At 45.5% G+C, this 22,222-nt stretch overlaps 2 protein-coding genes across 4 annotated transcripts; one reads left to right on the forward strand and one right to left on the reverse strand.

Annotated features, from left to right (window-relative positions):
* The first annotated feature begins 826 nt into the window (after positions 1-826).
* On the forward strand, positions 827-17,826 carry MARS1 (methionyl-tRNA synthetase 1). Of its 2 annotated transcripts, XM_033117094.1 has the most exons (22): positions 827-1,049; positions 1,877-1,967; positions 2,128-2,206; positions 2,285-2,419; positions 2,758-2,833; positions 3,083-3,255; positions 3,427-3,533; positions 4,910-5,026; positions 5,159-5,362; positions 6,146-6,347; positions 8,210-8,284; positions 12,172-12,342; positions 14,017-14,112; positions 14,244-14,361; positions 14,754-14,967; positions 15,820-15,951; positions 16,054-16,158; positions 16,246-16,432; positions 17,093-17,164; positions 17,304-17,327; positions 17,415-17,507; positions 17,611-17,826. In XM_033117094.1, exons 1-22 carry the CDS (start codon positions 941-943, stop codon positions 17,755-17,757), a joined length of 2,727 nt encoding a protein of 908 aa, XP_032972985.1. In that variant the 5' UTR covers positions 827-940; the 3' UTR covers positions 17,758-17,826. The 2 variants fall into 2 exon arrangements, with proteins under 2 accessions (XP_032972985.1, XP_032972986.1); XM_033117095.1 differs by lacking the exon at positions 17,304-17,327.
* DDIT3 (DNA damage inducible transcript 3) lies at positions 17,773-21,825 on the reverse strand. 2 transcript variants are annotated; one of them, XM_033117096.1, is made up of 4 exons: positions 21,673-21,825; positions 19,335-19,382; positions 18,429-18,586; positions 17,773-18,342 (listed from the first exon to the last, which is right to left on the reverse strand). In XM_033117096.1, the coding sequence occupies exons 3-4, from the start codon at positions 18,564-18,566 to the stop codon at positions 17,974-17,976; spliced, it is 507 nt and encodes a 168-aa protein (XP_032972987.1). In that variant the 5' UTR covers positions 18,567-18,586; positions 19,335-19,382; positions 21,673-21,825; the 3' UTR covers positions 17,773-17,973. The 2 variants fall into 2 exon arrangements, with proteins under 2 accessions (XP_032972987.1, XP_032972988.1); XM_033117097.1 differs by lacking the exons at positions 19,335-19,382; positions 21,673-21,825 and adding an exon at positions 19,159-19,328.
* Between the last annotated feature and the right edge of the window lie 397 nt (positions 21,826-22,222).

The following is a 22,222-nucleotide window of genomic DNA, read 5'->3' on the forward strand; positions in this document are numbered from 1 at the left end:
TTGATAGGGATGGCTGGAAAGCTGGTATCAGCTGGAGCTGTCAGCCAGAATGTCAACATGAGACCTCTTCAGTATGGCAGTCTCAGGGTAGTAACACTTCTTACATGGCCCCTCGGTGCTACCAGAGTGTCCCAAGAAGCATGGGCAGAAACTACACGACTTCTTATGGCCTAGCTTCAAAAGGCCCAGAACTTCTACAGCATTTTTGAGAATGAAATGAATATATGTGAAGTGCTTAGAATAGTGATTGGCTCATAGGTACTATTATTATTCTTAAGGAGATTTGAAGATGACTAGGAAGGATCCCTTTCTCAATTACTGATATATGTGCGCTTCCTTGTATAATACATACTTGTTGCCAAACTCTTGGCCTTACTTCCCCTTAACCTGACCTTTTCCCTACACATGCTCCCTCCCTCTTTAATGAGATTGTCTAGCTGTATGTGAGCTGCAGACTGTTATTAAATCAATATTGAATAATTACATTCTTTTTTACTATTAGGTTATCTACACTAATTTCCACTGTGTCACTAAAGTCAGTTTATCGTAACTCTCAACTCTTATGAACTTGAATGGAGAGTTGGCCATTGCGAGTAGTTGCTGTCAAGACAACGCAACAAGACGGTAGTAGACCTTGGTTTCCGTCACCGCCCTCTCGACATTAAAGGATTAAAGTGCTCGGGGCCCTACCGGTAACTTTCCCCCGGGGCCGCCTACCAAAAGGCGCCGCTCTAGCACTGCATCTACAGCCTCTTCTTCTCTATGATATTCCTTGCCTGTTTCCTGGTGTTGCACGATGGGAGAAATAGTCTACTACACGCGAGCGGTGCGCAAGAATTGCTTAACTCAGGACTCCATTTCCCGGCGTGACTCGCGGCGGTCGCTCAGCCCGCAGGCGGGAAGCCAGTTCCGGTTGCATCGGCGTGGGATCCACGGCAAAATGAGACTGTTCGTGAGCGAGGGCGCCCCGGGGAGCCTGCCTGTGCTGGCCGCGGCCGAGAGGGCCCAGGGCAGAGCGGAGCTGCTTATCAGCACTGTAGGCCCCGAAGGTAGTCGGGTTGGTGCTGGTGGGCGATGGATGAGAGGGGCGGGAGCGAAACACGCCTGACTCGCAGTCCGCAGGTGTCTTGGTCAAACCCCAACCTCTACCTTGCACTCCCGTCAATCTCCTCCCCCATTATCCTTGGTCCCCCATACCCTCTTTCTATCCCGTCATATCTGTCATCAATCACTTCCCTTAGTATACCTTTCCCTCATCCCTAGCCTCCCCTTCATGTTCTAGGACGCTCACTGCCTCACCCCAGTGAACTTCTCTTTCCAACTGTCTCCCCCACCTACCAACCCCTCCTTCTCCCCGCCGACACCCACACTAGTCACTCGCATGTCAGCCCCCAGGCACCTCTTTGTCGTTCCTAGGAAACCCTACTCTCCTCTCCTAAAACACCCACCCACATAAACAGTCCTTTAGGTTTACCTCTTCTCGTTCTCAGCCAACTGTTTGAGTAACTCTTAAGCAGTTCTCTTGCCATTCTTAGTACTGTTAATTTTGTTCCTCCGCTGTTATCTCAGGTCATTCTCATATCCTAGTTACTTTTAATTGTTCCAGTTCTGGGCTGCAGCACTGTCCCAATACCGTCACCTCCTCTCTTCAATCCCCATCTGTTGTTTCCAGCTGGCAGTCTCAGCTGAGCCCCTGCTGGTCTCCCCAGCTCTTTCTGGACATACTGCCTTTCAGTGGTTCTATCCGGGAACCTCTGGATTGAGACTACCCATCGTTCTTCCCCTTTCCCCTGAACAATGCAAAGTTGTCCTTCTAGTTGACAAAGTATTTTGCCTCTTTTTCCTGTTTTTCACCCATTTTCCTTTCCTGCATTAGATTGTGTGGTCCCGTTCCTGACCTGGCCTAAGCTCCCTGTCTTGCAACTGGATAGTGGCAATTACCTCTTCTCCACTAGTGCAATCTGCCGGTCAGTATTAGTACTTGATGTGGGGAGGTGGCTGAATCAAATCAGGGTTTACTCTCCTCTGTGTGGCCTTATTCGCAACCACTGTTTTACTGTGGGGTGAGAAATGGGTTAGACAAATGGGCCCCTCTAATTCCACCTTCTGTTGGTCTCTCTCTGGCAGATACTTCTTTCTGTTATCCGGCTGGGAGCAAGATGACCTCACTAATCAGTGGCTGGAATGGGAAGCAACAGAACTACAGGTGGGACCGAGACATGGGGGATGGTAGGCAGGCCCTTGTGCTGCATGGCCATCCTGACCTGTGTCCCCCGCATTTTAGCCAGCTTTGTCTGCTGCCCTGTACTATTTAGTGGTCCAAGGCAAGAAGGGGGAAGATATTCTTGGCCCAGTTCGGAGAGCCCTGACTCACATTGACCACAGCTTGAGTCGTCAGAGCTGTCCTTTCCTGGCTGGGGTAAGTTGGGCCTTGAGATGGGGATCAGAGAAAGTTGTATGGTATAAAAATTAAGAAAAACAGTATTCAGAGCGTTCAAACCCCAACACTGCCACTTGCTAGCAGTGTAACCTTGAAAAAAATCATTAATCTTTCTAATCTCTTTTTTTCCATCTATGAAATGGGAGCAATATTGGAACCCACCTCACTGGGTTGTGAGGATTAAGTGAGATAATTTAAATGCTCAGCATAGAGCTTGACATGTTGTGGGTGCTTAGGAAATGTTAGGTATTTTTGTTACTGTTGGGGAGAAACTGAGTCTCACCTGTATACCTTTTTCTTTTCTTTTTCCAACAAAGGAGACAGAATCTCTAGCTGATATTGTTTTGTGGGGAGCACTGTATCCATTACTTCAAGACCCAGCCTACCTCCCTGGTGAGTACTGTGCATATCACTTTACTCCCAGCCCCTACCCTGGGAGCTTGGTGTAGGGGTTATAGCATGGGCTGTGAAAAAGTTGAGGACCCACTATGAGGTTTAGCTTGACAGGGCAGCTATAGCAGAAAGATGGCAGAGGGGACTGGGGAAGGCAACTGGAGAAACTTCATGAAGAAGAGAAGGAGGTCCACGCCTGAATGCCCATTACTGGTCTTGCTGATTCCCTCCTTTCCCCCATGCCCACAGAGGAGCTGGGTGCCCTGCACAGCTGGTTCCAGACACTGAGTTCTCAGGAGCCATGCCAGCGCGCAGCAGAGACTGTGCTGAAGCAGCAGGGAATCCTGGCCCTCCGGCCCTACCTCCAAAAGCGGCCCCAGCCCAGCTCCCTTGAGAAGAGGGCTGTCAGCAATGAGCCTGAGGTTTGGAACAGAGCAGAGGGGTCCGCACAGAGTCTCCGTGCCTGAGGGGGGTGGCTTGGAGAGGGACTCTGAGCATGGCCACTAACTTTTTCAGTCGGAGAGCACCGAAAGAGGTTCTTGACTCTGTGGGGCCCTACTCACCTGGTGAGGGATTTTGTTCACTGTTCTTAGGAGGAGGAGCTGGCCACCCTATCTGAGGAGGATATCGCCGTGGCTGTAACTGCTTGGGAGAAGGGCCTGGGAAGCTTGCCTCCCCTTCGGCCAAAACAGAATCCAGTGTGAGTTGGCACAGATGACTGTGGCTTGGTTTCTTAAATGGAGGTTGTTGATAGAACCAAGTTGTTGATAGACCTGTCTGCCAGTTCCCCTTTGCTGCTAAAAAGGGGTGCCAAAACATTGTATACAAGTGGACACTTGGGTCAACGTTGCTCAAGCAGTAGTTTGCCGTAATCAGAAGTGTCTGGATGCTGATGGTAACCACTTTGAGCACCTCTTGTCATTGCAGAAGTCAAACATGACTTGTATTCATCTTTTGTTATCGGTATATATTGAATATTACAATTTTAAAACAGTTTTCCTTTCTTAAAATGTGTATGCATTTTTTTGGCATCCTCTGTATAGTAGACTGTAACCTCCTTGAGGGCAGAACCCTGGTCGTGCCTTTCTGTCTCCCACAGTAGTAAGTGCACTCATGATGAGGCATAAGTTACAGGATAACAAAAGGAGCACACAGCGTGCTACCACGTTCTCAGGGACTTGGGGTACGGGGATGACTGGGTGGAAGACCAGTCATCAGTGATGGAAGGCTTTCCGGAAGCAGCTGATTTTGAAACTGGACTTTAGTGTTCAGCAAGTGTAGATTGAGAATGGTTGGAAAGATAGATAAAAGGGGCCCTGATGAGGGCTAAAAGGGGCCCTGATGATGATAAAAGGGGCCGTGCTAAGGAGGACAGGTGGATATGTGATGTTGCAGCTGAGCTGTCAAAGATGATGAAACCTGAAAAGAGTAATTGATTGAGTGTTTTCAGATAGCAGATTGAGTGATATGAGTAAGAACGATCCCGGAAAAGTGGGGAGGAGAGGGTGGTTATGAAGGTAGTAGCTGGTGCCTGCTGGTTTGAGTCAGGCCATGGGGAAATGAGCGACAGGGATTAGGGAGAGAAGAGTCAGGGTTGGCGAGCTGTAAGGATTTCAGGTAGTGACTAGAGGTAATACTAACACAGCACCTGGGAAAAAGGGCAGAGGTCAGTGCTGGGGAAGTTTTTGGGTGGCATCAGAGTCCAACGATTAGTGAGGGATGCTGATTGGACAGAGCCTGGGGAGAGTGGTCAGTACCCAGGAAGTTGGAGCCTGAGAATGAGCTGATGGAAAAGAAGCAATCACAGGAGTGCAGAGGGACACAGGTCGGTGTTGGAATGCGCCTGCTTAGCAGCAGTACACGAGGCTTGCTCACTGCGGACAGGACGCTGTACTCACAACTGTGGGGGATCGTAGGGCTTTGGGGGAGTTTATAGCCCTGTGGAAAGACTTCAGCCACAGCTGACCCTGTGACAGTAGACTAGGTCTAGACCTGTGTCTGAGTAGCTAATGTACTTTCGGTCCCGTGACCGTCGCATCTTCCCCAGGCACTGTTCTCTTCCTCTGTCCCTACCAGGTTGCCCGTGGCTGGGGAAAGGAATGTGCTCATCACCAGCGCCCTGCCTTACGTCAACAACGTCCCCCACCTTGGAAACATCATTGGTTGTGTGCTCAGCGCTGATGTCTTTGCCAGGTGGAGCTGGATGCTTGGGGAGAGACCTGAGGAAGCAGTGGGCCCCAAAGATTAGGACGCCTTGGGTGGGGTCCTGGGGACGTGGGGAGGGGCTGAGATGGGGCCCTCCGTGATCACCATATTGTCTTCCAGGTACTCCCGCCTCCGCCAGTGGAACACCCTCTATCTGTGTGGGACAGATGAGTACGGTACAGCAACAGAGACCAAGGCTATGGAGGAGGGCCTCACCCCCCAGGAGATTTGTGACAAGTACCATGTAATCCATGCCGACATCTACCGCTGGTTTAATATCTCGTTTGATATTTTCGGTCGTACCACCACCCCACAGCAGACCGAGTAGGTTTCCTGTGATCAGGCAGAAATGGAGGGTGAAGGTTGGGGCTGGGGTCAGTAAGACTATCCTGGAGACAGAGGAACCGAGATGGTTATGTCAGCATTCCCCCTAAACTTAGGATATGAATATTGCCCTGAAATGTATTCCAGGCGTTATTAACGGGACTCGGTGTGTGCAGGAGCCTGACCAGGCGCTGAAGGAGCCGCTGAGGGAGGGAACAGACAGGATGTAGGCTCCTGGGAAGTATCTGCCTTCCCTCTGCCGCCTCCCTTCTCTTCCCTAGCTGCCTCAGAGTCTGAGGATATTCCTTCCCACTCCTCTGGGTGTTTATAGCAAATACACTTTCTTGCTCTGCCTGATATTCATCCTTATAAAATATGCTTATAGTAGAAGACAGGCTGCCAGCTAATAGTGCTGTGCAGTTTAGTAGGACTGATTTAATTTTTAGGACATACTAAAGAACAGTGCAGTCCTATTCTTTTGGAGATTTTTGTTAATGAAGAACACAAAACAGATAAGTGTATTTAACAAAGACATTCTGAAGAAGTGTTGAGGGAAGAGGTTGTGTGGGGAGCTGTGGAACGTGTTTGAGGAGTCTGGGTTCGTCCAGTCAAACTCCCTAAAGATAAGTACAGAACCTTTGCCTCGAGGGGCCTTCTGCCTGATTTCTTTGGCATTTGGAGTACATGAGTTTGGGCCCTGGGTGGAGTGCCACGAGAGGGGTGTACCACTTCCTCTGACTTCATCGGACCTGTCCCTCCCCTATCCTATGCTCAACTTGCCAGAATCACCCAGGACATTTTCCAGCGGTTGTGGAACCGAGGTTTTGTGCTGCAAGATACCGTGGAGCAACTGCGGTGTGAGCGCTGTGCCCGCTTCCTGGCTGACCGCTTTGTGGAGGGCGTGTGTCCCTTCTGTGGCTACGAGGAGGCCCGGGGTGACCAGTGTGACAAGTGTGGCAAGCTCATCAATGCCATTGAGCTCAAGGTGAAAGGAGGGTCTCATGGGATCCCAGAAGGAGACAATCTGTTCTTAAGGGACTCCCAGTCTTTCTACTCCATCTCAGCAACTCATCATTCAGTTCATTGAATAAATATTTAATGAACATTTTTTAGGTGCTTAGTGTTGTGCTGGGAAATAGACACGTTGAGTTTATACTTCCCTACTGTTGCCCCTGCTTCAGATCACCTGATCTGCATTTCTTTAGTTCCTTCTCTCTTCCATAAATATTCTATGTTTACTTGTTTGTTAATTTATTCATTTAACAAACATTTCTTGTCTTTGCAATAGGGTAGTCACAGTTGTAGGTGCTGAGGATATAGCAGTGAAGAAGACAGGTTTATCTAGTGTGGGGAGGAGACTAAAGACAAGAGTATAATTATAGAATAAACTGCCAGGAGATGTGATAGAGAGGGACTTCTGGGGGATGATTTAAGGAAGGTGATGAGGGAAGGCCTCTCAGAGGAGGTAACATTTGAGCTGAGAGTTTAACTGAAGAATGGGAAGGAGCAAGCCAGGCAGTGAGTGGGATTAAAAGTGTTCTAAGCAGAAGGACCAGGAAATGCTAAGGCCCAAGGCAGCAAGGAGCTGAAAAGGTAGAACTGAAAAGGCCAGTGTCAGGGGCGGGTGGTTAGAGATCAGTTGGTTAGAGCGCGATGCTTATAACTCCAGGGTTGCCAGTTTGATCCCCGCATGGGCCAGTGTGAGCTGCGCCCTCCACAACTAGGTTGAAACAGCTACTTGCCTTGGAGCTGATGGATCCTGGAAAACACACTTAAATAAAAGTTAAAAAAATATATAAAAAAAAACAAAAGAAAAGGCCAGTGTTGCTATAGCATAAGAAAAGAGAGGGAGCGGGGAGTGAGATGAGGTCAGATTACCAGGGCCTAGTAAGCCATTACGGGAGTTGAATGGCAAGCTTCTCTGTGGGAAATGGATGGGAGGTAAGCATGAGAAAAAGCGGGGAGACCAGTTTGGAGGCTAGAGTGCTGGCTCAGAAATGGGATGATGTTGGCTCGGACTAGGTTAATAGCAGTCGAAATGGAAAAATAAGGCTTTGAGATATGTTTTGGAAGCAGACTCTAGAATTGGATAAACTGGAATTCAAGGTGAGGGGGAAATCAAGAAAATAATGATTTGTAAATTTTTGGTTTGAGCAGCTTGGGTAGATGGTAGAACCATCTACGAGCATCGGCGTAATTGGATGAGGAATAGACTTTCTGGTGGAATGCAGTTAGACTGTTTGGTTTGGGTTTGTTAAATTTGAGTTGCCTCTTAGACACCTAAGGAGAGGTGTTGGATATAGGCATGTGGAGTTTAGGAGAGAGGGCCTGAGAGAGTTACAGTTTCTCACCTTCAGAAACCCAGATCAAAACTCACTTGGAAGCTTTCCTTGATTAGCCCCACTTAACTGCTTATTCCTTTAATCTCACCCTTCAGTGTTTATATAGTCAGTTTGTACCATGAAAATAAATATTTCTGGACATTTTTGCTTTGTAAAATTTTCCCATGCAAGCCCTCTCTCCCTAACTTTTGTTGCTTCCGCCTCCCCTCACAGAGCTGCATACAGTGTATTTCTCAGAGAATGCTTTTTTCCCCTATTTTGTTGATAGGAAAGAGATGTGAAACTCAGAGTAACAAATGTTATGCTATGTAGACTTGCGTCGCCAAGTTCACAGAAGGCCCAAGTAGTAGATGAGTTGGCCGGGTGTGAGCGTGAAGCTAAGCTAAATGACACATTGGCAGCTCACCCCTGTCTTCTCCCCTTGCCTGGACAGCTCCCCTGCCTGCAGTCCCAATCCTGACTATCCCACCTTGGGTCACCCCTTCTCTTGAATTTCCCTTCACAGAAGCCTCAGTGTAAAGTCTGCCGGTCACGCCCTGTGGTGAAATCCTCTCGGCACCTATTTCTGGACCTGCCTAAGGTCAGTGGGCCTTTCCCTCAACTTGGTCTGCACAACTTCTGCCCCCTCTGCCTCAGCCACAAATCTGTACCAAATCACACTCAAATGTTTTAAATCCCCTTTTAAAAATTATACAGCATAAAAAGATGTCATAAATTAAGGGGCACAAAGCAAAAGGCACAGGCCCACTAAGTTCCAGGCCTGCTTACCAGAGCAGAGCTATTTACAACTGCTGTTTTCCTTTGTGTGTATTCAGTAATATCGTATACATATGAATGAACTGTTAAATATATATGTCCTCTTTACTCTTAAATATATTAATGTGTGTTTCCTAAGACAAAAGACACATTCTTTCATAATCACAGTACAGTTAACAACTTTAACAATTATACACATATATATACATGTATGTGTGTATATATGTGTATATATATATATATATATATATATATATATATATATACACACACATGGTCATCTGATCTACCATCCATATTCCAATTTTGTCAATTATCCCAATAGTATCCTTTATAGCATTGTTTTTCCTTTAGTACAGACTAGCTCAGGATCATGTATTACATTTAGTTTTTATACCTCTAGTTTCCTTTCATCTGAAACAGTTCCCCATCCTTTCTTTATCTTTTATGACATTAATAGTTTTTAAGAATGTAGGCCCTGACCCCCTTTTAAAAATACTATATTCCTTATTTTGGATTTGTTGGGTGTTTCCTCATGATTAGATTCAGGGTATGCATCCTCAGTTGGAATACTACATAAATATACTGTATTCTTTCCATAGGCACATGATGGCCATTTCTCCCTAATTGGTGATGTTAATCTTGTTTAGTCGAGGTTTTATTCAGTTTCTCCACTGTATAATTGATATTTTCCCCCTTGCAAGTTATAAGCAGTCTGTGGGAATGTACTTTTAAAACCATGCAAATACCTTGCTCTTTGTTGACAGGTTCCTTCTAAATTTAGCATCCTTTGATTTAATCATTCTTTTCTGAACCAGTTTTCATTAAGATTTTCCAATTCTATCACTCTGTCCACATTTACCCTTCTCCTTTGTTCAGTCATTTCTTTAGTTATCATTACCAGTGTGGACTATTGGATTCCTATTTTCCTGTTTCACTTAAAGTTGCAGTGGTTTATAATTCATTCCTGTCCTAAGTTAATTTTCATGTTCAAATTGTCCCTTACTTGGCCAATGGGAGCCTCTTCAAGATTGTTTCTCTGTTTTTGAGATCTCCCACCATTTTTAAAGCACTTTCTTGTTTTCAGGCATAACAAGATATTCTGGATTCATTTTGTTCCTGCCTTGGTATCAACCATTTCTCCAAAAAACCCTGGTTCATTTTAGTAAGAAACAATATTAGAGACCAAATTTAGGTGTGCTTATTGCCACTGACGTGTCTTTGCTTGTAGGCCCTTTCAGCAAAGAGCATTGATTTGAGGTTCACACTGACACCAGCAATTCTAGTCCATCCCCACAGGGTTCTTCCTCACTTCCCCTCATTTCATATTTGTATCTCCCTTTTTTCATAGCAACATTTACTTATTTGCTCAATCCTACAGTACACCTAAAAATAATTTCAGAATTGCTTCATCCAGATCACTACCAAAAACCCACTAAAAAGAGTTTAAGGTTTGTTGGCAGTCCTGTCCGTTCCCTCCAACTGAGGGTATATAATCAAATAATGTGCTCAAAATTGTCTTAGTTTAGTTTTTCCACCTTCCATGTGGTTATGGTACTGAAATAAGTTAATAAGTTTGGTTGATTTTGTTTTAGTTTTTTTCTCTCATGCTTGTTCATGTAATTTTTTGAATATGTAGAACATCAGTATGTTTCTAAAAATTAAAACCATACAAAAAGGTGTGAGAGAAGTGTCATTCTCTTTTCCTGTCCATGCCACCTTGTTCTCCCGTCTTCTGTGAGTGATCAACTTCATTTTTTGATTTGTCCTTAGTGTGTTTACTTTTATAAAGATAAGCTTATATATAAAGATAAGCAGAGAGATGTGTGTGTGTGTGTGTGTGTGCGCGCGTATACATATATATATGTTATTTCCCCTTCTTATACAAAATATATCATACTGCATATATTCTTTTGCATTTTGTCTTCCACCTAACAGTATGTTCTGGAACTCACTCCATATCAGTTCACAGAGATCATCCTTACGTGTGTGTGTGTGTGTGTGTGTGTGAGTGTGTGTGTGAGTGTGTGTGTGTGTGTGTGTGTTATGTTTTAAACAGCTGCATAGTACTACTATTATTTAACCAATTTTCTATGTTCTTCGTTTAGGTAGTTTCCAGTATAGCTGGTCCTCAAATAACATTTTGTTCAATGTCATTTTATTATAACATTGATGACATGCTGTAGGAACTTAATTCTTGTTTATGTCAATTGTCTTATGGTAAAATTGTTTCACTTAAAGTTGCAGAACCTATAGCTGACGTTGAGGCCTTACTGTATTTTGCAATTACAAATGATGTTGCAGAGAATAACCTGCTGCATATGTATTTTTGTATTGCTGGAGTGTAGCTTCAGAATAAATTCCTTAAAAGTGATCACTTGCTATGTTAAGGGTAAATGCAGATATAGTTTATTATCAAATTTTCCTCAGTAGGTATTGTTCCATTTTTGCGTTCTCACCACTAATCTGTGATTGTGCCTGTTTCTTCCTAGCATTGCCAGTAGAGTATATTGTCAGGCTTTAGAAACTATGGTCTTTATATGGGTGAATCACATGAACTACCTCTTAAAAAAGACTTACCTTTGTTTTTCTGCTTACAAAAGTGATGTAAGCTTATTTTTGAAATTTCAGCTGGAAATATATGGTATAAACATGGATGTTCCCCATTATCCCATCTGAAAACAAAGCACTGATATATATTTTTTCCTTCAGAATTTTTTTCTGGGCTTATGTTAACTTGTGTATTAATATTTATTTTTATAGTTATAGGGTTATACTATATACAGGTAACCCCCACATAACACGGCCTTTTATAACACAGTTTGAGAATTGGGGGAAACCCTTGTACAACATGGCATCCAAGAACACGGTTTCACTCTAACACGGTTTGAGAATTACAGAAATCCCCGAATAACACGGAGCATAATAAGAGCTTTTAAGAGCAAAAGATATCTCATTTGAAATTTTTCATTCGAGCATGGATGTCGTATCAGATTTGACTGCCAAATATAAAAATTTATTAGAATTTTAAATCCATTTTGTTCGTGGAGTATTAAGTTCAGAGGATGAAGATATCTTGTCAAAAAGAAAACACCCTCGCTTGATGGTGCTTAATAGTGATGACAAAGAAAACATTAATACATGTTAATATGTTATACTTTTGGTGAAAATTGCTTTAATAAAGATATTTCTCTTAATTATAAAAATATAATAATGTGTTTTTTTAATTTCTGGAACCTAACCCCCTTTTTTGTACTAGTTGTTTGTTTTGTATAACACGGACTTGCATAAAACAGCGTTTTTCAGGAACCTAACAACTGTGTTGTTCGGGGGTTACCTGGATTATTGTTTCGCATTTTGCTTTATTTAGTTAATAATGATTCTTGGAGCTATATACATGTCAATATAGGTCTACCTCAGTCTTTAATGTCCTTATAAGTATTTCATTGTATTGATGCACCATGGGAGTTAGTTTCAATTTTTTGCTATGATGAACAGTTTACTTCTTTATATACGCATCTGTACACTTTTGTATGAATATTTCTGTTGAAAAAATTCCTAGAAGTGGAATTGCTTTGTCAAAATCATGAGTCTTTTAATTTTAATTTTGTATTGTCAGACTACTCCAAAAAGGGTGTACGTATTTATCCTTTTGCAAGCCATGTATGAGACTGTCCTAAATCAGTCCTCTCTCTGTCTCTGCTCTCTCAGCTGGAAGACCAACTGGAGGGGTGGTTGGGGAAGACACTGCCTGGCAGTGACTGGACACCCAATGCCCGGTTCATCATTCGTTCTTGGTTGAGGGATGGCCTCAAGCCACGCTGCATAACCCGAGACCTCAAATGGGGAACCCCAGTACCCTTAAAAGGTTTCGAAGACAAGGTAAAAAATTCTGTACTTTGGGGTGGCTGGTTAGAGCATGGGGCTAATAACACCAAGGTTGCCGGTTCGATCCCCGCATGGGCCACTGTGAGCTGCGCCCTCCTTAAAAAAGGAAAATTCTATGCTTTAATCATATCATATTATTCGGCCTTGGGGTTGAGACCCTGGTCTAACAGAATAAATATTGATTACACGGTGTGATCAAACAATGCGGTGAATGTTTAAATCAGGGGTGTCCAAACTGCGGCCCGTGATCCATTTTTTATTGGCCTGCAGCAAATTCCAAAAATATATTTAGTTTACTTAAATAAACCAGGTGAGGCAATATGTACTTCACCTCGAGTGAGTGGCCCGGCTGTTTGTGTATTTTACCGAATATGGCCCTTGGTGAAAAATGTTGAAAAAGTTTGGACACCCCTGGTTTAAATTTAAAAAATGTATTACAGTAAAAGACACATTGCCATTAATCCCCCTCAAAATACTTCTCACTTCGAACACACTTATCCCATCGTTCTTGCCACTTTCTGAAGTAGTTCTAGAAGTCCTCTTTTGTGAGTATCTTTAATTACATTGTTGTGGCGGCCTCAATGTCCTGAATTAATTCAAAACATTTACCTTTCATGGTCATTTTGACTTTGAGGAAGAGCCAGAAGTTGCGCGATGCCAGATCCAGTGAATAGGTGGATGAGGACACACTGTAATGTTTTATTTGACAGTAATTGCTGTACTAGAAGCGATGTGTGACACGGAGCACTCTCATGATGGAAGATGATTTATGGCACACTTTTAAAACACACCTCTCAACTGTAGCTCACTATACTGAATGCATGGAACAGGTTGAAACTTGTCCCACACTGTTAACTGTGTTTCCCCAAAAATAAGACCTAGCCAGACAATCAGCTCTAATGCGTCTTTTGGAGCAAAAATTAATATAGGACCTGGTCTCATTTTACTATAATATAAGACTGGGTCTTTAATATAATGTAGTGTTATAATATAATATAAATACCGGGTCTTTATAATAAAAATAAATTATATTAATTTTTGTTCCAAAAGACGTATTAGAGCTGATTGTCCAGCTAGGTCGTATTTTTAGGGAAACACGGTACTAAGGTTCGATGCGCCACTTCCCGTTTTGAAGATCTCTGCCTTTCTGTTGGATGGCACTCGGCAGCAGCATTCACCATATTTTGTGACCACACGGGAAGACTCTGTGTCACACATTGCTTCTGATACGGTAATTTCTGTCAAATAAAAATATTACGGTGTGTCCTCATCCACCTTATTCACCGGGTCTGGCACCGTGTGACTTCTGGCTCTTCCCCAAAGTCAAAATGACCATGAAAGGTAAGCATTTTGAATTGATTCAGGACATTGAGGTAGCCACGACAGTGCAACTAAAGACACTCACAAAAGAGGACTTCCAGAACTGCTTCAGAAAGTGGCAAGAACAATGTGGTAAGTGTGTTTGAAGCGGGAGGGGGAGAATGGGAGGTGTATTTTGAAGTGGATTAATGGCAATGTGTCTTTTACTGTAACAAATTTTTTTTATTTAAACAGTCACCTTATTTCTTTTATCATACCTCCTATGGCTTGTTTCAGTCTGAGACTTTGGGTTGGTGAAATTTTCAAATGTTCCTTCGTCCTACTGTGTCTCTCCTCTTGACTCTCCAGGTATTCTATGTCTGGTTTGATGCCACTTTTGGCTACCTGTCCATCACAGCCAACTACACAGACCAATGGGAGAGATGGTGGAAGAACCCAGAGCAAGTGAGCAGTTCTTGGTTAGCCTGTCTGGGGGCAGGGTGTGTGCATGTGTGGGGTGGGGCGGCTAGGGTTGGGTATCTGATCTTCCTTAGGCCTTTGAGAAAGGTCTCAGAAACTCTGTCTTCCAACTGTAGGTGAACCTCTATCAGTTCATGGCCAAAGATAACGTTCCCTTCCATGGCTTAGTCTTTCCTTGTTCAGCCCTAGGAGCTGAGGACAACTACACCTTGGTTAGCCACCTCATTGCTACAGGTACCCTGGAAAATGGGACTGGGGATATACCTAGGGAATGAGGGCTGAGGCAGTACTTGGAAGATGATCTTGGAAAGGTACTAGGTCTTGAGTTAGGAGTTGAGATGAAATAGGAAATCATTAGAACATGAGAATTGAACCCAGAAGAAGGAAACAAAAACCTGAAGAAAGCAAAAGTCCAAAGCTAAAACTTTGTAATGGGTAGAAGCAAAGGCAAAAAAGGCCAGAATGGAGAGGAAGCATCTCCCAAGTTCTGTGCAGGCTAGCTATTCAAGGACAAATGTTGCTGGACACCCATAGTTGAGGTTGAGGAGAAGAAAGATGTAATGGGTCAGAGAGGAAAGGATGTGATTTGAGCAGAAGGTTCTCATTCAGTCTCTTTCTCTGTCTAGAGTACTTAAATTACGAGGATGGGAAATTCTCTAAGAGCCGGGGTGTGGGAGTGTTTGGTGACATGGCCCAGGAAACAGGGATCCCTGCTGACATTTGGCGCTTCTATCTGCTGTACATTCGGCCTGAGGGCCAGGACAGTGCCTTCTCCTGGACAGACATGTTGCTGAAGAATAATTCTGAGCTGCTTAACAACCTGGGCAACTTCATCAACAGGTGAGACTTGGCGAGGGGTCAGAGTCAGCTGATGAGCTGGAATGGGGCTAACTGCTCCATGAAGTGGGAGAGATGGGAATGTGGAGAGGCCTAGTGAAGGGGGCAGGAAGCTGGGAGCGACGGGGAGGATAATGTGGAAAGTGGATTTCTATCGATTGGGACCTGCTCCTAGAACGTGGTAGGCTACATATGCTTAGGGGAAGTTAGTTGTAGAGACGTGATTTAGCAAAGTGGTTCACAAAATGAATTTTTGCAAATTGTTTTCTTATTAATGTTCTTTGTAGAATTGAAAATGTGTTCTTTCCTAGCAAAAAAAGTTCAGTTGCAGACCGTTGAAAAAGTTTGGCTGAAGAAAGGGTTTATTTTAGTGTAGGAGTAGGAGACTTTTGCTGTACTCTTTGGAGTTTTTGTTACTTTAGGCTATTTCAGTATTGGTCCCTATCTCAGGTATACTGTGACCTAAAGAAATATCCTCCATGAGTACCTATCCTTTTAGGTTTGGTCATTAACCACATTTGATAGTCCCTACTAGAGTATGGGATAGCAATTTACATATAATATATTTCAACTTAATCATTCTGAGTGTTGATTTTTTTAAATTAAAATGACTAATTGCTTACCAGTTTTCTTTAAACAACGGATATCTTGTACATGTAATGTCTGTTATGTGCAGATTCATATTCTTAGGGGAGAGGATAAGAATTACTTTTAAGTTTGCCTTCCAGCTTGAGGGAGCCCGGAGGTGTCAGTTCTGAGAGAATGTAGAATTATGAAAATTGAGACAAATTTCTGTAAGGAGACTGGGCGGTAACTCCTTTTTCCTCTCCCCTCTCCTTCCCCATTCCCATTGAGAGCTGGCATGTTTGTGTCTAAGTTTTTTGGGGGTTATGTGCCTGAGATGATGCTTACCTCTGACGATCAGCGCCTGCTGGCCCACGTCACCCTGGAGCTCCAGCACTATCACCAGCTGCTAGAGAAGGTTCGGTAAGTAAGCTACACCCATCTCATCTCAGTGATCTCCGCCCATAGAGCCCCATACTGGTCCCTTCAGGACCTTACACCTTGGCCTGCCTACTCCCTTCCCAGGATCCGGGATGCTTTGCGTAGTATCCTCACCATCTCTCGCCATGGCAACCAATACATTCAGGTGAATGAACCCTGGAAGCGGATTAAAGGCAGTGAGGCTGACAGGTAGGTAGGGAGGTAGGGCTGGCTACAGGAATAAAGTGGCCAATAGGCTGTGTACTCCTAGAGGTTCTAATATCTCTTTTGATCCAGGCAGCGAGCAGGGACAGTGACAGGCTTGGCAGTGAATATAGCTGCCTTGCTGTCCATCATGCTCCAGCCATACATGCCCACAGTTAGCGCTACCATTGCGGCCCAGCTGCAGCTCCCACCTCCAGCCTGCAGTATCCTGCCCACAGACTTCCTGTGCACTTTACCAGCAGGACACCAGATTGGCACAGTAAGTCTTTGAGGGTCAGAAGAACCAGTCTCTTAAAATTCCAACGTTTGCCATGCAGCCTTTGGGGAGGGTCAAAGAACTTACTTCGGGCATGGGATTCTCACAGCTGTTTTCCATAACCCTGACCCACTCCTCTGCACTCTGCACGTAGGCTTGTTTCTGATACACAGTCCTTATTATTGGCTCACGAGCCCATCATTATCTGTAGCCCGTATGTCCTCACTGTTCTTCGTGCCATAACCCAGTACCTGGCACATAAAACTTAAGTGGTATACAGTAGATATTCGAAGAAACACCTTGGTCACCTCGTCTCCGTAAAGCTAACAGGCAGTGAGCTGTGAGAATGCAGGGTAGCCATTTCCTCTTTGACACAAGATGATGAAGTAAGTTCACGTACCTCAACTTTTGCATCAACCTAGCATCATTAAATAGTTGTCTTGGACCCTATGAAGCCTTTGGGCTTTCATAGTGACTGCCAGGGCTTTTTCTGGATTCTGTACTGAAATTAGCAGGTGTTTGCTTAGTGCGTTACACTCAGTGTTTCTCCTAAAGCATTCAGAGTTCCTCAGTGTCAGTGATTGGGGTTGGAGAGGCCCTCTGTTATAGTCTGGTAGAGTTTATACCTAATGACTAAATGATTCTGGAATTCTGTTTTCACAGGTCAGTCCCTTGTTCCAAAAATTGGAAAATGACCAGATTGAAAGTTTGCGGCAGCGCTTTGGTGGGGGCCAGGTAAGAAAGCTAGACGGTACTGTCACCGAGCAACAGCCAGTGTCATCTCCTTAGTGTCCATAAGTAGTCCTCACTCATCACTCTTTCTATCTTTTGGCTCTGCTGCTTCCTCACTTATAGTTTTTCTTTCCTGTCGTAGCTGGAAGAGTCCTTGGAGTTAAAGGTAATCACTTTCCCCGAGATGTTATATAAAACTTGAGGTCAAGGGACATTTATGGAAACAGGTGATAACTCAGTTGTTTTTCTCCAGGCAAAAGCATCCCCCAAGCCAGCAGTTGTAGAAACTGTGACAGCAGCTGGATCACAGCAGATACAAGTGCTGATGGACGAAATGACAAAACAGGTACAAAGCGTAAGCCCTATGTGGGAGACTGAAACACTAAATCCTACCTACATAGGTCCTTTCTGATCTCACTGTTGTTACTCCCCTGCCTCCTCCCTCTTAGGGCAACATTGTCCGGGAACTGAAAGCACAAAAAGCAGACAAGAACCAGGTTGCTGCAGAGGTGGCTAAACTCTTGGAGCTGAAGAAACAGTTGGCTCTAGCTGAGGGGAAACCCCTTGACACCCCTAAAGGCAAGAAGAAAAAGTGAGAGTGGGAACTTGGCTCATAGAGAGTCACTTTAATGGATATGGACAGTAATAAATGTACAATCTATTTACATGCTGCGACCCTTTTCCTGTTGTCTATCCCAAGCTTTCCCCCTGCTGTGGATATGGCGTTGAGGGTCACATCATTGGCACTGGTCAGTTGGTCAGTGGCCACTTCTGGGAAAGTGCCCCGAGGGGAAAGTGATGGTCCCAAGTGTTCATGCTTGTTGGTGCAGATTGACCATTCGGTCAATTAGCGCTCGGCGAGTTGCCTCCACTTCCCTGGTCAGGCGCTCGATTTCCTGCTTGAGCCGCTCATTCTCTTCAGCTAGTTGTGCCACTTTCCTTTCATTCTCTTGTTCTTTCTCCTTCATGCGTTGCTTTCCAGCCCGGGCTGGGGACTGGCCACTCCGTTTCCGTTTCCTGGGTGTTCCTTGGTCTTCCTCTTCCTCCTGAGCCAGGGAGCTCTGACTGGAATCTGGAGAGAGAGGGCTCTGGGAGGTGCCCGTGACCTCTGCTGGTCCTGGCTCCTCAGTCAGCCAAGCCAGAGAGGCGGGGTCAAGAGTGGTGAAGGTTTTTGATTTTTCCTTCAAGGGAATGAGGAAAGGTAGGCACTATTAGTTGAGAAGGGAAGATCAACATCCCCACCTAGCTCTAGGCATAGCATTCTCACCTCCTCATTTCCAGGGGGAGAGACATAGGTACCCCCGTTTTCATCTGAGGACAGCACTTCCTGCAGGTCCTCATACCAAGCTTCCAGCTCCCAGCTGGACAGTGTCCCGAAGGAGAAAGACAAAGACTCGGCTGCCATCGCTGCAGCTGGACCAGGCTCTAGAAAAGGACATACTCAGGATAGTGGGGGATGGAGGTGGGGGGGGTGGAACAAGCACTACAAAGCAGTCTGTACCACAGGTTGGCAAACTGGCTTGTTGCCTGTTTTTGCAGGTAAAGTTTTATTGGAACACAGCCATATCCATTAATTTACATGTTGTTTATGGCTGCTTTTATGCTACAACAGTGGAGATTAATAGTTATGACAGAAACTTTGGCCCTCAGCATCTGAAATATTTCCTATAGGGCCCTTTAAAATTTACCAACCAATATTTATACTAATATTCCCTCCTAGCTTTTGCCCAGCACTTGAAGAAGCAAGTGCCTGGATATACATTTTTATGGGATCCTTGTAGAAGTTAGCCACCCTGGGGAACTCCACTGGTAGTTTCCAGGGGCAATTACTAGACCATTTGTGCACCTTTCTTCTGTGTGGGAAGTCCTGTGGGTCAGTCTAACCTTGATGGGGATTGAGGTGTGGTAAAACAAACCAAATATCTTTGTTGGGGCTGACTGCTTACTCAGAACCAGATTTCAGTTAAGACATGCTCTAAGAATAGTGATTTGGTCACCTTGCTAGGCGCAGGCCAGGTGGATGGACATGGTCTGACAGCAAAAGCCTGCTCAAATTCAAGCCCTTCGCTCCCATCTTCTCTAGGCGTTTTCGTAACTTCTTAAGGAGTCCCAATAAAGGGAGCCTAAGGAGCATCTCTTAGGAGTTGGTTTTGGAAAGAGTGGTTAGGTTTACCTGCATTCAGGTGTGGTGATGTATGAAGATACACTTCCTTCTGGAACACTGTGGTGATCAAAGATAAATGTTAGCCATTTTTGTAAGGGAGAGAGGCAGGTTCTTTCACTTTTATCTCCAGTCTCCTATAACTCCTGCTAACTCACGGATAGTTAACAGTCCTTGTAGCCATTTCCAAGGACAGCGGAAAGCCTAGTTTCCTTTATTTTTAGTTACTGACATTTGTAATCCTGATTACATAATAAGGAAGTCCTGGCCAACTTGGCTTTCTCTAAATTCAAGGCAGGCCAGGGTAAGGACTGGACTATAGGGAAGGGAACAAATCAAGTGGCATTTTCCTAATTCCATTCCCACACTGACAGCCTCCAAATGTACATTCCTAGTCTGGACCTCCAACTGTTATCTAACTCTTACTTGCCATCTCCTTTCAGATGTCTAATAAGTATCTCAGACTTAATATGTCCAAAGACAAACACCTGCTAATATTCCTCTTCCAAGGTATTCCCCAGTCTTGGTAAATGGCAACTCTAGTTGCTTAAGCCAAAAACCTTGGTATCATCAATTCCTCTCCTCTGACACCCCCACAATCCAATCCAAATCACCAGCAAAATTTCTTAAACTCATTCTTCAGAAACTCAAACTCTAAATACTTCTCACCAATTACATGGTTAATCTAAATCAAGTTACTATGTCTTAGATGACTGCAGAAGCCTCTTGACTGCAGGTCTCCCAGTTTCTGCTCTTACTACCCCCCCGCCCAGTCTATTTACAACACAGCAGCAAGAGTGGTCCTTTTAAAATTTAAGTCAGGTCATGCCATTCTCTGTTCAAATCACCCCGGTGATTTCCAATTTCACATAGTACAGTCTTCAAAATGGCGTAGAAGGCCCTACAGTCTGCTCCTTCCCTGCCCTGGAATTCTCATTGATCACTCTCCCTCTTGCTCACTCTAGTTCAGCCAACTGGCCTTCTGTTCCCTAAAGATAATATGTGTACTCACACCGAAGGACCTCTGCTCTTTCTATTCCTTATCCTGGAAAGCTATTCCTTCCACATACCTGCATGGCTTACTGCCTCACCTCTTCTAGGTCTTTGTCATCTCAGTGAGGGAACGCCTGGCCACTCAATGTAAAACTATAATCCCCACCCTGAGCATTCTCTACTTTTCCATGCTTTAGTTTTTTTCTATGACACTCATCTATTTGTTTACTGTATGCCTCTTCCCATTGAACTGTAAACTCTGTGAGAAGCACATTTTTCCTCCTCTTGTTCATGGATGTATCCTGGGCCCCAAACTGCACATAGTAGGTGCTCGTTAAGTATTTGTTAGGAATGAATGGAGAAATTCTCCCCAGTGTGTCTTACAGGGAAGGGAGGATGAAGCCCAGGGCCAGAGCAGCAGCTGCCTATCCCTGGGGACTGTAGATGCAATATCACCCTGAGTGTTTCTCTGCAGGGCTGTCCTCCCTGGGGGACTCCCCCTTGCCTTCCAGTGCCTGGGATGTGCCTTTCATCAGCAGGGGAGCCCCAGGCCAGAGGGCTGCAGAGCCAAACAGGGGGCTGGCCTGATGCAATGGTTACACAGAGATTAGTTGGAGACAGGACAGGGGAAAAGAGGCAGGGACCAATCCCAGGGGAAGGACAATACACTGGGGAGACCCCAAATGACTTTCCACGCTTAAGAGATCCAGGATGCTCTCTTGTGCAGGAGGCTCAGGGTCCTCTAGGGGAAAGGAAAAAACCCATCTCTGCTCCCTGTTCACTGGCACCCCTCTTCCGAAAGGCTGTGTAAGTCTCCTGAAGGCACTGTCTTCTACTAAGGTGCAGAACGGCTGTCCTGTGGAGGGTTCAGGAGCCCCAGCTACCGACGTGGCTATGCCAGCCCTGAGCCGCTGCCTCTGATACAGGATTGGGGGTGGGGCCGCTGGTGGTAAAGCGGAGGCAGCGGCCTAAGCTACAGTCAACCAGGCTTCCCGGCGTGGGGGTGTGTCCTGCTGCCCCGCCTCCCACCGGACAGGCCTAACGCGGAGGCCTGGGGTCAAAAACCAGAGAGAACAGAATAAATCTCCCGAGGGCCGCCGGGCCATTTCGCCCAAGAACACAGAGCACAGCCCGTGCTCCGCGCAGGAGTGGGCTGACACTGTCGTCTGAAGGAGGAGGGATCTGTAAGCACTTCTCCCGAATAAAGGATTCTTCCCATTCCTCCCTCGGACAGTCACCAACTTCATTACCGAGGGGGTGGGGCCACATCCTATAGAGCGGATGCCCCAACTTTGAGTGGACAACTGGTGTTCGCAAGGCTGAAAGGGTAAAAGGGAGATGGGGAATCAGTACTCACCTCTCGCCTCAGGTTCCGGTTCTGATTTTGGCTCTCTCGCTGCCACCCGCTCATCTTCAACATGATATACCTTGTGTCTTAGACTCAAGCCTCTGACCTGGCTATCCTCGAGCCCTGATCTTTTAACAGGGCCTTGCCCTCCTCTAGGGGGCGGATTCAGCAGCCTGCCAATCAGAAAGCGGCACGCCGGCGTTGGCCCCGCCTCATCCCTTACATCCGCCACTCAGGAGCCCTCGCGGCACCGCCTCTTTTGCTCCCGCCCTCTTGGGGGTCGAAGTCTTGTTGGACCCGGAAGTGGCTTTGGGTCACGAGGCTTCGCGGAGGAGGTGAGTGAGTCATGCGCGCGCGCGGAGGGGAGAGCTGGAAGGGGGAGGGGAGGAGATGGGGGCGGGGATGATGCAATGTTTGGCAACCGGTGTCGCGCGCGCACGCGCAAGGGACTACGAGGGTGGTGGGAGGTGCGGGGGGCGGGTAGGGGTGAGAAGAGAGGGCGGGGCTCCAGTTCCCCTCACCCAACGGCCCCAACGGCTATCAACCGTGGCCGCCTCTA

The sequence above is a fragment of the Rhinolophus ferrumequinum genome, chromosome 10 (genome assembly GCF_004115265.2).
Source record: "Rhinolophus ferrumequinum isolate MPI-CBG mRhiFer1 chromosome 10, mRhiFer1_v1.p, whole genome shotgun sequence".
NCBI lineage: Eukaryota > Metazoa > Chordata > Mammalia > Chiroptera > Rhinolophidae > Rhinolophus > Rhinolophus ferrumequinum.

What these genes read in the sequence shown, in the direction of transcription:
- MARS1 (XM_033117094.1), top strand. Translation starts at nt 941, where the DNA reads ATGAGACTGTTCGTGAGCGAGGGCGCCCCGGGGAGCCTGCCTGTGCTG. An exon ending in TCCACTAGTGCAATCTGCCG is followed by an intron (nt 1,968 to 2,127) that starts GTCAGTATTAGT and finishes TCTCTCTGGCAG; the next exon opens with ATACTTCTTTCTGTTATCCG. An exon ending in TAAAAGGTTTCGAAGACAAG is followed by an intron (nt 12,343 to 14,016) that starts GTAAAAAATTCT and finishes TTGACTCTCCAG; the next exon opens with GTATTCTATGTCTGGTTTGA.
- DDIT3 (XM_033117096.1), bottom strand. Translation starts at nt 18,566, where the DNA reads ATGGCAGCCGAGTCTTTGTCTTTCTCCTTCGGGACACTGTCCAGCTGG. An exon ending in CTCCCCCTGGAAATGAGGAG is followed by an intron (nt 18,343 to 18,428) that starts GTGAGAATGCTA and finishes ATTCCCTTGAAG; the next exon opens with GAAAAATCAAAAACCTTCAC.